Genomic DNA, 14365 nt, shown 5'->3' with positions numbered 1-14365 from the left:
CCACCTCGGCCATCCCTGTCTTTTCTTATAAAATTATACTCATTTATTCCAAATGCCGAATCATTATGATCCGATGACAGCCAAGTTTCGGAAACTCCAACAATGTCAAAATTATACTCATTGTTCAAAAAATTGTCAAAAAAATTACAACATGTTACTAAATGTGGACCCTCCTTTAGCCAAGTTATATTTCTGTTGTCAAAAATTCCTAAAAATGCGTTTTACTTTATATTTGTGTCCGTTCTTATTAATTTGTTGAAAATTAATGAAATTGTTTGTTCACAAGTTTGAATATATTGTAAACAGTGTTAAAATAACAAGCTTTTATAAAATCTCTTCATCATGTATTTTTAACCGAAAAAAATTGGGGTCCGTCAGACCCCAGCACGCCATAAGCGTTACAAAAATCCACCACGCTAGTTCAGGGTTAATTTAACTCAACTTACCTTTATACTAGGTGCTTGTTTGTTCGTTAGAGGGCATTAAATTTAAAAAATACACATTTTTAAGATATTTTAAGAACTGATATTCCCATTTGAATGAGATTTGTGTTGTCTATGTTTTGTTAGACACCTAAATTATTTTTTTCAAAGAAATCCAGAAAGAAATACAAATAAAAACAAATACACGCAGAAAAAAAACAATAAGGTATTTTCAACAATAGTCTTAGTATTAAGAGCAAACCCATTCATACAAACATAGTACAGTTAATATTATAATCATTTTAGTTTCAATATTGCTGCAAGGATATATGGCTGCCAAGTGCTATCGGAACAAGCTAAACCTGTATGAACGAAGTTTTTGCAGCAGACTCTGCGATAAAGATCCTGAAACAGGAAAGGACATAATATGTCACTGCGAGACTTTGGATGGCAAAGTACACTTTCCTATTTGGGAAAGTAAGGCTAGAACGGAGGAACTATGCTCACATCCTATAAAGGATTTACAGAAGCTGGTGCAGGGCATAGGGATAGGGACATAGAAATAGACATAGAAAAGAAACAAACACAATAGGCCTGACAGGTCGCAGTGTTTCCGGCGTAGAACGGTCCGTTAATGTCGATGAAAAGAAATTGTCAAAATCGGCGATAATAACCTAGTTGATAAAAATGTAGAATATTATTTAGCGTCACAAGTGATTTTGGACGTATACAGGGTGGCGCACCTCATTCGCCTCGGTTGATTATACGCAAACGGAAAGATGTAGAAACAAATTATTTTATGGGTATATGTGGTAAGGAAATGTGCATAATTTAAAATTATTTTGAAATGTACAGGGTGTGTCAGAACTAAGATCTATACCAAAGTTATATTTTTTCTTACGCAACACCCGGTATTTTATTTCATTTTTGGATTGTTGGACATAAAATAAGGCATTTATTATAAGAGTTTAATATGTTTAAAAGCTTTGGTTTTTGAGATATTTAAAAATATTTAAATATGCATGCTATAATAAAAAAGTTTGTCAACACCTTGTACATTACTTTTCAGAATTAATTCTTGTGCTGACTTTCAAGCCAGAAAAATAAACTTACTAAAAAATTTGATTGCCTCTTTAAATGTATACAGGGGTATCAAAAATTGCTGGTCTATTTTAAATATTTATTATGCTTAAAAACTTCGTTATTTCAAATAGTATATATATGATTTGTGTATTTATTTAAATAAGTCGAAGCAGATTTATATGCTCTTTCAAACTATATTAGGGTTTCCTATACCTATCTGGCTCAGATTTTGAATAAAAAACGATTTTCAATAAAATTGTAATCAAGTTGGCTGGTGTCGCCATGACAATTTTCTAGTGACACTTAGTAGCTATTTTCAAAATCGACATTAGTTTATGTAGAAATCCGTTTTCGTATAATCAACCGAGGCGAATGAGTTGCGCCACCCTGTATATGTATAATCTTAATTGTTGTCCTCTAATGGACAATCGAAGTATTTTCATATAGAGGTAAATTGTGTTCAATTTACTTATTTTGATGTCAAAATACGCAGTTGTTCTATATCCCCGGAATATTGGGACACTCTGTATGTGTACCTATTTATTGTAAATTTGTAGGTATTCCGTCACACTGAAACAGAAAAGTAAAAACAGTGGCCATTTGCAAAAATAAATTTTTACTTTTAAGTTTTCTATTCATCATTTTTATCCATGTCAGTCCTACATATATGATTTTAAGTGAATCCATAGATTGCATTATTAATTAATTCATAAAAATAAACGGTCTCTGTATTATAAAAAAGACTCTGTATTTATTACCAACATATACCTACAGGGTGAGTCTTAAATAAGTTCAAATATTTTCAGGGCTGATAGATCTCGATAAAAGAAACATATTTTCTCTTTACTGTTTTTCAAATAACTACAAAATAAGTGAGTTATTTAACTTTGAAAAAAAAAAGTTTTTTGCTTAAATTTGGAGGACCACTGGATCTTTTCGGGGGTTTCCAATGTTGCCATATTATCAAGAAATTATTTTTTTTAACTTAAAACTGTAAAAATTTCCAAAATTTTTTTAGAAAAATTCTAAATTATCAAAAAAAATTTTTCGCGAAAAAAAAACTTATAATCGTTTTTCTCGGATCGATATAAACTACCGGTAAAATATTTCCATTTATTTAAGATTCACCCTATATATTTTAGATTATTTTTTTACTTGACAATTTCATATACTCCAAATTTCAAGTAACCACATTTAAAATACTTTTTTCCTTTACTTACCTGACTTTTTAAATCTTCAATTTTGATTCCTGTAGTACTATTAGTATGATTCAATTGATTATACGAACTACTGAATTTCTTTTTTAATACTTTATTATTAACGTTGTTATTATTGCTAATATTTCCATGAGATTTAGCAAAAACCTTTTGCTTATTCTCTTCTAAATTAGTGACCACTCTTCTCGTGGGATGGACTATTAAGTTTGGTTTAACTTTAGGGTCATTACCGAATGGTTTAAAGATAGTTTCACCGACAACGGCAATGTTAGGCAAGTTGTCTTGGTTGAGGACCTTGAAGGCCACGTCATCCGTTTCGTCAGATGACATGGAGAGCTTCGGTACTATCATGTCCGTTGCCATCAGCTTTGTGTCATTTTATTTCATCGTGTTGCATAACTAGTTTTTTCTTTATTAAAAAAATATATAATTTTTCCTACGTTTTAGTCAACGGACATACAGAAAGCGAGTAAAGCGTTTAAAGCGTCTTTAGTGATATTTTAGCGTTTGATTTCGATTTGTGACTACTGGGTTTATCAAATTGTTGTTTTTTACTCTAACTTTAAAACACCCTGTGCAATCATTTTGCAATCATATTGACAAATAACATAAAAAAGAAATGGAAATTAAAAAAATTGCAAATTGTTAGTAGCAAGTTTATTTCGCTATTAAAAATTAACCAAGGCATGTATTGACATGATCCAAAAAAAAACAAAATGCTCGAGTTCGGACCGAAAAATAATTATTTGCTCACGAAATTATTGCACGGGGTGTACTAAAATTTATAAAATTAATAACTGAGTTTATGAATTAAAGTTGATATATTTATATACATAATAGGGCTAAAAATAACAAATATATAACACTTTAAATTTGACCAAATACATTTCCGTTGCGATTTTTTTGCGTCTGAGTGTAATTTAAAGTAAAGAGGAAACAATTAACAAAATTACCATTACTCTTTGCGGTATTACTAATTTCTCTCCACAGTTCTCTTTTAATCATTTTATTTTTATGATCTCTAGGTATAGGTTCCCATATTATAGGATTTTTATAACCTCTGATACTATTAAAGACATAATCTTTGATGATTTGAAATTAATTGTCAACGTTGTGCATGCAGAAATTGCGAAAGGCGCTAGAAAAAAACAAACTAATTTGTTTTCATTTGCGATATTCTTTTGCGTCTTCGCTTAAGTCCCATACTCACTATTCGCTGATTCGGTTCGTCAATGCGGCAATTCGGCAAAATATCAAAAGTCATATAGAAATATCATGAACAGAATTGAAGAATTTCCAACGAATCGCATCGACGAAACGAATCAGCAAATAGTGAGTATGGGTCTTCAGGAAGCGCTAAACGATACACGGTCTTGGTCAGGCCACTCGTGAATATTTGTGTTATTTTGTTTCTAGTCGCAAAAGTTTTACACGCTAAAACTGTCTACTCGCTTTCTGTATAGCCGTAGGCTTAGAGTTCGTATCTGGTATTATTACTAGTCGTAATGTAAAAACAAGAAATCTTGATTGTTATTATTAAAATATCTCTGGTCGCCTTATATTAAATTTATAAACTTAAATTAATATTCACCTTCAATTATTAGCTTTACTGTTACTCATTTTGATTTGTAAAACACGATTTAAGTATAAAATAGAATAAATATAGAACAATAACAGAGAAACGTCCTTCATACCGGCATAAATTATGAAAAACTTGCAATTTTATCGATTTTGATTTCTACTAACATACATAATGTATACGGTATCAAATATTAAACACGTTATTCTTAGAAGGAACAATTTACTATGCTCACAGATGCAGGAACAATAAATAAATGTCTCCTTAGTAGTAGTTAAAATATTTTCCGGAAATACATCCTAATACATATTTTAGTCAGCAATTAAATAAAATTCCGATTTTTTTTATTATCGGATGCCTGACGCACTATTGCCAGACTCGGTATACTAAAAAAGTTATTATAATTAAATGAAGAGCACACGGGAAAAACGATGAAACTCCATTTTTTGCAACACCTTTTGGTACCTGAATAACACGGTCACGGTCACATAGAAAAAGGCATTTAAAAATGGGAAAAACGATAACGATAAGTACATGCGTAATTTGAATTAAAAAACCCTTTTCTGGACATTTGTTTTTTATGAACACACATCCTTTTTCCTGTGTACTATTCAAATGTTTAATATTAGTAAAGAACCGTGTCTCATACCTCAATAAATTAGGAATACATAAGATCTGATTTCTTATAATAATTGTTGTTTTTATTAACATACTTATTTCACGTACTAATAATACCAAACACGAATCTCTAAGAAAAAAAAACTTAATTATATTACCAGTTGTTATAAAAAGTAAATATAATTTAAATATTCAAAACATACAATCGTTTCTTGGAAGCGGTGTTGTTCTTGGGTCGGCCTTTTTCATGAGTGTAACGTGCCTTTTCAAGGAATCGATTTCAAGGCGATACAAGTGAACTTATTAGCGACGAAGTAGTTAAGGAAAAGCCGGTATAAGGCAACCGCCTCCGACGCGTCGGCTCCAGGTGTACGATTTTTCTAGACTGACCGCCGGTCAGTCTGGCTTACCGACGGCGGCCAGCGGTGTTTTGGCGCATGGCGATTATAATATAATTAAAAGTTATATTTAGAGTACGTGGTCTTAAATTAGTTAGTGTTTCGATAAAGAAAATGGAAATAATGCAAATTACATTATCTTATAGTCTGCTCCTTTTTATTCGATGTCTGCACATAGTCTTCTATACCTGTGTCCTCGCATCGGTTTATGCGGGTCATTGATAAGATGGGAGTTCAGCTCTAGTGACAGTCTTGCAGTGACATATTATTTGCTCTGCTGTTTCAGGATCTTTATTGCAGAGTTTCCAGCAAAGACTCCTTAGCTTGATAGACCCTGAACAAGATGCTCTCATACTCTTAACGATTCCATTCTGAAACTGGATTCCAGTCTGGACCTACCGTACAATCGAAAAAGGAAACGGCTTGGAAATGAAAATCAATGATATTCTATACCTGGTGTTTGGTTTGGTTAAAATAATTAGGGCAGCCAATAATTGACCCCATTAAAATTTATATGGGATTTTCTATGTCCCGCTCGACGATGCAACATCCTGTATAGTTTCACATGTTAAATGACAGTGGTCTTAATTTCATAGCCATCGCTGACGCCGTTTTTTCGATCACATTTATGTATTTTAAGAAGCCCCGTTGCATAAGGAAGTGACAAAACGTCCTCTAAGAATTTGATTTAACGGACATAAAAAAAACATACACAAAAAATGAAACACTTGAATTTTGTTTTTACACGGTATGTGTGGCTCAAACAGCACAACTTAAAGTGGTCAAAAGCTCGGGGTTTCCATTCCACAAGAGAGAATCCGATTTATATAATATAATCTAATAAAAAATTTAAATCTAGCGGCATCTTCAGCAATCCAAGTATAGAATTTAGCACTCTCTGGCAATTATTTATAAAACGTACTTTAAACCTTACAATGATTTTTAAATGGCACCCTTGGTATTTTTTTACTCTATACGATAGAAAATGACACTCTGAATAGAATGACATATCATATGTCAACTTTTGACATTTTCGCTTAAAACAAAATTGTATTTTAAATTTAAATCTAGTGTGCCATGGCTGTCTTTAAAACACTAATTTATAATGAAGGAGCTTTGGAAAAATATATTTGATCGTCTAATGTTTTTAGTGTTTTGTCCTGGCCGGTTATAAGATGTCCAAATGGTATTTTTAATCATATCTCAATTTTTTCAAATGGAGAAGGTGACTCATTAGCATATTTGTAAAAGGCATTTTTTAAGAATAATTTGATACCACACACATCGCATATTGTAATTTCAAATAAACTATATTCAAAAATGTCAAAAGTTGACATATGATTTATTATTCTATTCAGAGTGTCATTTTCTATCGAATAAAGTAGAAAAATACCGAGGATGCCATTTAAAAATCAAAAGTTATAGGAAATTTCCAGTAAAACAGGAAGTGGCCGAAAAGAATTGAATACGTGAATCAGTCCTAATTTATGTCATATATTAACATACCAAATCTTGTTTATTTTTATCTGTAAAAAATAAAAAGTTATAGGGGGCACTTTTGAGTCGCATCCGGTGTCTGACCAAAACGTTGTGTAAATTTTTAATTATTAAGAAACTAATACCGTATTATCGAAAAAAAATGGTCAATGATGGCTATGAAATGAAGATCGCTGTCACTTTATATGTAAATTTTATGGGAAATATCATCGATCGTCATTTCCCAGCCAATTGGATGCAGTTTTTTTGGATTATACGGTACATCAGGGTAATATTTCTATTTAATGAATTTCAATAACTATATTGCTAAATAGGAGCAACGCGTCATAAATATTTAATTGTTAAACATTTAAAAGAAATTAAAATAATTTAATGAAAATTATTTGCTATTTACATTTATCTACAAAATAACTGAAGGCAATTAAATGAGGTGAGGTATTTCAAAAATATGTAGTTAATATAATATCATAACTTATCATACCATGGTACTAATTTTCTCTAGACTTAGTAATTTTTAGCAGTTGTATTAATTTATACCTCAAGTAAAGTAACTATATATTTATTATAATTAATTATAATTTAATTATTTTTGTATGGAATAATAATACACACCAAATATTTTACTATAAATGTGTATTAAATAAATGTTGGTGGTATTTCTTTACAATAATTGTTAAATAGTTTTTAAATTTATTAAGATTCGAAATATTATCTTATAAATAGACGTGTAACACAATATACTCTGTTTTATTACTCAGGTAAGAATTTGACAGACGATGACAGAGAAAAAGCAAATGCTGTCCATACCAATCTATTTATTTCACTAAAAAGAAATTTCTAATATTTTTTAAGTTAACTACGGATGGGTTTATATTATGCCGTTATGCGTCGTCTCTTGTTGTTTTTAACCAGTTTTATTGGTTTATTTAAATAATGACAGATCATATTTTAATATTATTTGAGTGACGGAACAATGAACGATGCACGGGCGCAGATGCGTATAAACTCGACTTAAAGATTTTTTATGCTTGTCAAAGTCTTGCCAAATTACAGGTTATAATTTGTTTCAAATTATGCCAAATAACCTGCGTTTTGGAAGATGTAAAACACTTGCGAATTACCTGTGTTTTTTATTTTTTGAAGTTACGTGTACTAACGGAACTATAGTTCAATTATAAAGCTAATCATTTTAAAATATTTTTAATCTAAATTTTACTTTTCTCTCTTGTCCTTATTCATTGCATGCTTTTGTATCGATTTTATGTTAGTAATTATTGCAATGTCGTCTACATATTGCAATATTCACCTGTTTATTTGACCTAGTAACAGACCATAGTTTTTCAAACATAATTAGCCTGATATTTCTGTTTTCTATACACAATATTTATTTTTATTTGTTCTTCATACTTGTAAATAACATTGTTAAGCTTTATCTAAGTATAACATTATCTTAAATAAGTTTTAAGAAGTTTTAGAAGTCCTTTAAAATATCAGTTGGAATTCAAAATAATGATTCAAACGGTACGCTATATCGAAAAATGTAATGCCTTTATAATAATCTTTTGAGAGCCGAATAACTACTACTAAAGAATGTTTCGTATAAGTAAAACTATTTTTTCATTCATACACGAGCATTTGTTGAGCATAATGTTAAAATTTAATAAGAAGTAAAAAGCAAATTGATCCATTAACAATAATTATCGATAGGAGAGATAGGTAATCATTATGTTTTGTTAAACTCCTACTATTTCTATTTCTGATTATTATCCAGATGCTTAATGTACAGGTTATTTCTCCCATTAATGAAATATTGAAGTCTTGATTACGTAGATGTCACCTGGTATTTGACCTCGTTTCTATCTCACTTTCTTATCGATTGACCCATCAGAAATAGTTTAAATAATGTATTGTGCTTTATAGGACAAAAAAGCAAAAGTTGATGACCCTAAAAGTTAGACAACCTGATATTTCCCAACATTTGTAATGGAGGTTATAATTTATATATTTATGTATTTTTTATAATCCTTTTATTATCAGAAGCATTACATTAATAAATACATTAATAGATAAGTTAATTATAACTATATTAATTTATTATAACTAAAGTTAGTAGATATACACCTCAACCTGTATCAAGAAAGTATTTGCTGCAGACTCTGTGATAAAGATCCTGAAACAGCAGAGCACATGTTATGTCACTGCGAGACTTTGAATCGTAAGCGATAATAGGATTGGAAGGAAGAAACGCTTACTCAGCATATAAAAGACCATACCATAACGTGGTATACTGATGTTTCCAAAACCAAAGCAGGGACAGGGATATGAGTATTTGGGCCGAAAACTAAATATACCGAACCAATGGGCACCTACCCTAGTATCCTTCAGGCAGAAATTTACGCTATCGAAAGATGCGTACAATTTGTCTTAGATAGGAACTATCGACAACAGGAAATTGCCATCCTATCCGATAGTCAAGCAGCACTAAACGCGATCAACTCAGTAACCATCAATTCGAAGTTGGTCAAAGAATGCCCAAAGAAGCTCAACAAATTAGGCAAAGAATATAAAGTCCTCGTACTCTGGGTGCCTGCTCACCAAAGGATAGAAGGCAATGAAAAAGGAAATGATCTAGCTACGAAAGAAGCGAACACTCCATTAACTGGACCAGAACCGTTCTGTTTTCCAAACGGGAACTAACTGAAAGCGGAACTGAAGAATCTGGAAAACTCCATCCGTAACTTGGAATGGGTGTCCTCTAAGGGTCTAAGACATTCAAAAAAGTTCCTCAGAACTTAGGACCGAGAAAAATGAAAGGTTTTCCTTGATTTAAGTAAAAACAATCTTCGGATTGTCACGGGGTTTCTAACAGGACACTGTCTCCTCAATGAACACCTCAGTAGGCTGAAGCTGAGAAACAACGGCGAATGCAGATTCTCTGGGGAAAATGGGGAAACACTAAGTGCACAACCTCGCCCCTGACTGCATAAAACTCTGTTACCGGTGAATGCTTTGCTCTACTACACCTGAATAAAACGTTTAAAATTTCAAAATTAAAGACATGATGTCAAAATGTCGGTCCAAGATATTTTATTTCATAATTCATCATAACCACTACTAACTACCACATTCAAACAAATTATTTACGTGTTTGAGGTTAATTTTTCACCTATTTTGTACATCAGACAAAACAAACAAGGCAATTTAAAAGGTAAAATAACTTTATAAATTAATTGAATAAGAAGTTAAAAAAGGAAGAAAATGTTGACTGGTCACGTAAACTTTTCTGCTGCTGACGTTTTATTTTTTTAAGAGGGTGTTATAAATGTTTCGTATCTAAAATAAGAACATACCATTAATACAGGGCACATACTATGACATTAGAGATTTCCTATACACAGATTTTTTATAACAAGTATAACCTGTCATATTTAAATTCTTTAACTTTCTTGAAGTTAAAACTGGTTCAAAGAAATATGTAAAATAGATTTGTAATAATGGGTAAATTTTATTCAGTCCTATTAATTTTTTCCTAGACTGGTGCATAGTTTTTACATCCAAATCTTTATAGCTTATTGAGTTAATTTAGTTAATGATACTTGGTTTTAGCATTTAAAGCAATTCTGTCTATTTATTTTTGAAAAAAATATATTTTAAGCAAATATGAGCTTTAAAACGTCTTAATTTTAAAATTAATTATTTGCCGCTGAGACCGAACGAAAAAGAAACTCAGTGAATAATATCAATTTTAGCCATTGTTAGTTATCATAACAAAATTGTATAAAACTATGTTACTTTGTTATAAAATATAATGTGTTTTACTTGAGATAATGGGGAAGATTATAATATATATTTGATACCAATTAAATTTTTAGTTACGTAATCCAGGGCGCGATTTTTAAATTCATTGTTGCCAACCATGGACATATTCGGAGTCGTGCTGACTAACTGGAATTTAAACTTCGCGCTGGGGATTCAGCTGGTAGCTCTGCTGTAAAAATGTCAAGTTGCCGCATTTATTTTTTTACTGTCTGACATTGTCATTCGTTTTGAAACTTTAGTTTTGTATTACAAGTTTTTGGTTTAAATAAATAGTGTTGTGGTACTTTAAGTTTGAAAATGTTTACTAGCAGACCTTGCAGTCGAACATTATTCTTTTTAGAACCTCTTTTAGTGCGAAGTGTACATGATAGACATAGTACAAGATAGCTTAATAGCCGTAAAAAAATCATCGCAACTTTATTAGAATATTTTGAACGGGAAAGCGGCAGTAATGGCCCTTTATGTCCCTTAAGTGCTGTTAAGAACGTGAGTTTTGTTGATGTCAATAATAACTGTCTATATATTTATAATTAATTTATTTTTGTTTACAACATTTTGATTAAAAGAAAATATATAAAAGTGGGCAACGCTATATCGGTCAAGCTTAATCACGTGACTAAAAGTTTATTTGGTATGAACTGTAATTAAAATAGCATCGAGTAAGTAAATCAAAGACCAAACTGAAAGTGTATTTTTAGTGAAAAAACGTTAAATATTATAAATAAGGTAGCCAAATGGCGTTTTTAAACGTAGTTACACTATATTTGGAAATAAACCGACGAAATAGCTTACATTATTCAAGGTTTCGTCTCATTATCCAGAAAACATATTTATAGTTTCCTCGTCATTACTTTATTAAAATCCAATCCATTTTCAGATTTCCTTTTCATGCGAACCGTTCTTGTTAGAATATTCCGAAACCTTAGATCGTGAATACACTTTAGTGGATACAGTCAGAACGTTTCAAATGGTGTTATCGACATATTAAATATATTCTTACTAGTTTATCCGGCTAACTTTTTACTGCCTAATTCACTCTCTAAATTTGAATATTTTCCACTATTTTCTATTTATTGCTATTTTCCACTATTTTCAATGAATTTATATTCTACCTATAATGTTTATTGAAATCGGCCCAACCGTTCTTGAGTTGTAAATAGCGCTTGAGTTATAAATGCCTGACTTATAAATGGTGTTGGCGGATAACATTGCGGGGCTTTTTACACCAGCAATAAATTTCAGGAAATTTAACCTACGGCACTTCTTCTTCTTCTTACTGTGCCTCTTCTTACTGTGCCTTGGCAGAAAACAGGTATACTGGTGGAACTACGATATTATCACCAAAAGGAACGACTGCATTAGACGTAGACGTACTCTGACAAGACTTAAAGCACATGATCCAGCTAAGGAGAGGTGGAGAAAAAAAGGAAAGTGCCAGAGAAGAGTATAGGCTAGCTAAGAAAGCTCTAAAATTAGAAATTCTTAGAAGCAAAAAGCAAAAATGGCGAGAGCTATGTGATGAGCTAGACACCGACGTGTGGGGCAAAGCATACCAACTAACGATGAAAAGGTTCTGCAAAAACTATCAAGCACCTCTTGCTATAAGGATCATAGAAGAACAGATTGCGACGCTGTTCCCGAGTATGCCGAATATTAAATGGCCAGTTAATCCACCAACAGACGTGTTGTCCCAGGAAGAAGTACTTACAGCCGCCTGCAAGTTAAAAAATCGGAAAGCACCTGGTCCGGACACCATCCCGATAGAAATTATTAAAATCGCTACCATGCATGATACGCCTGCCGTAGCTGAAGTCATGAATAAATGCCTGATGCTTGGCCAATTCCCAAAACCTTGGAAAGTTGCAAAGCTGGTCCTTATCGAAAAACCGAAGAGGGAGAACGACCATACCAAAAAATATAGACCAATCTGTTTACTCAACTCCAGCGGAAAGTTACTAAAATGCCTATTAAGAGATAGATTGGAATCAGAACTAGAAGAAGGCAACAAACTTCATCCTAATCAATCCGGCTTTAGGAAAGGGATGTCCACCATTGACACATTAAACATGGTGGTCAACGAAGTAGATCGAATTAAAACCAAGAGTTACCGACATAGAGGATTTTTGGCATTACTCACCCTTGATATAAAAAACGCTTTCAATTCGGCGCCATGGCTGGGCATTGCAACTCAATTAGAGCATAAGAGAATTAGCCCTTTGTACATTGTACGCATGGTATTGTATTAGGTAGGTATTGTGGTAGGTACGCATGGTACGACTGTACCATGCATTACCTTGTACGCATGGTACAGTCGTTCCTGTCACATAGATATGTCATCAAAGAGTACGGCGGGAAACACAGAATGACGTGTGGAGTCCCTCAAGGTTCGATCCTCGGACCCACCCTCTGGAATATATTTTACGATCAGATACTTAGAACCGATACAGGCCTGGGCAACACGATCTTAGCTTACGCGGACGATCTAGCCCTCTTAATAACTGCATCCACCTACACGATCCTCGAAGAAAAGATTCAGACGGCTGCGCTAGCGATTAAAAATAAGTTGGAAAGCATGGGCGTCAAACTGGCCCCCGAAAAAAACTGAGCTGGTCATCCTCGTTGGACAACGCAAGGCAAAAGATCTAAGCATAAAGCTGGATAATTTAGTTATAAAACCTCAAAAGAAGGTTAAATACATGGGGGTTTGCTTCGACTCGGGCATGCGAATGACTTCACAGGTCACAGAAATCAGGGATAAAACGACTGGCATCATCCAGCATCTGACGAGAATAACCCCCCAATATCGGAGGACCTATTTGAGTGTCACGCGCACGAAGATTTACGGGAAAACGCAGAAACAGTGTGTGGTACGAAGATTTCTAGAGTAAACGTCGGAAACCTTCTAACATCATCGAATGAAAATACCTAAGCGATTTGCGGCATGTTAAGGAACATTATGAAGAAAAAGGCGAAGGACGAAAAAGACAACATCTGGGTACAGACAAGACCAACATAGAAGTATGATAAGTCTCTAATCTTGATGAAATGCCTTCGGCGGTACCGAGATTGGCGAGCTTAGAGCAATAAATAAAAAAAAATAAAATAAATAAATAATAATCAATTGGCGAGCTCAGAGCACAGATGGGTTTTTAGTGGGTAGGCCCTCTCGCATGAGGGAGATCCCCACACTCTGGCTCTAAAGGCGTTTCCCATCTATAAAAAAAATTACTGTGCCTTGTCAGGTTCCCCTGACGTTGGCAATCACGATGGCGAGCTGATCCCTGTTTTCAACCACTCTAAACAATTGTTCGGCGCTATGAATGCCTGTCCATTTCCGGATGTTCATCAACTAGGAGATTTGATTTTTTTTCCTACGCCCCTGCGGCTCTCTATTTTGCCCTTATTGTTAGTTATAGGATCCGGTAACGATTTCCTTTAAGAACATGACCAAAGTATGACAGCTTTTGGGCATTTAACTGTTAACAAAAGTTCACGAACAGCATTTGCCCTATTTAAGACTCCCTTATTTCTTTGCATAACCACCCATGATATTCTTACCATTCGTCTATGTAACCACATTTCAAATACTTTGAAACTTATTTTCTCTTTACAGTTTTTTAAATAACCGAGTCCAAAATAACCGAGATATTTTACTTTAAAAATTAAAAAAAATAGATTTTTTGCTTAAATTTTGAAAACCAGTGGATCTTTCCTGGGTTTTCTTTCTTGTAA

The 14365-nt window shown here is 32.9% G+C and overlaps 1 protein-coding gene across 1 annotated transcript in view; it reads right to left on the bottom strand.

Annotated features, from left to right (window-relative positions):
- Positions 1-5281, bottom strand: part of LOC115876791 (radial spoke head protein 3 homolog) — a 48679-nt gene extending 43398 nt beyond the window's left edge. The window contains exons 1-2 of the mRNA XM_030892730.1: positions 5123-5281; positions 2726-3131 (exon numbers count right to left, since the gene is read on the bottom strand). Of these exons, the coding sequence (XP_030748590.1) occupies positions 2726-3085 (360 nt within the window). The 5' untranslated portion in view covers positions 3086-3131; positions 5123-5281. The remainder of the gene's footprint in view (positions 1-2725; positions 3132-5122) is intronic.
- Positions 5282-14365: the final 9084 nt, after the last annotated feature.

The sequence above is a fragment of the Sitophilus oryzae genome, unplaced genomic scaffold (assembly GCF_002938485.1).
Source record: "Sitophilus oryzae breed Bouriz unplaced genomic scaffold, Soryzae_2.0 scaffold_1059_pilon_pilon, whole genome shotgun sequence".
Taxonomy (NCBI): Eukaryota; Metazoa; Arthropoda; class Insecta; order Coleoptera; family Curculionidae; genus Sitophilus; species Sitophilus oryzae.
Note: the sequence above shows the minus strand (reverse complement) of the source record. Positions and strands in the feature narration are given on the sequence as shown.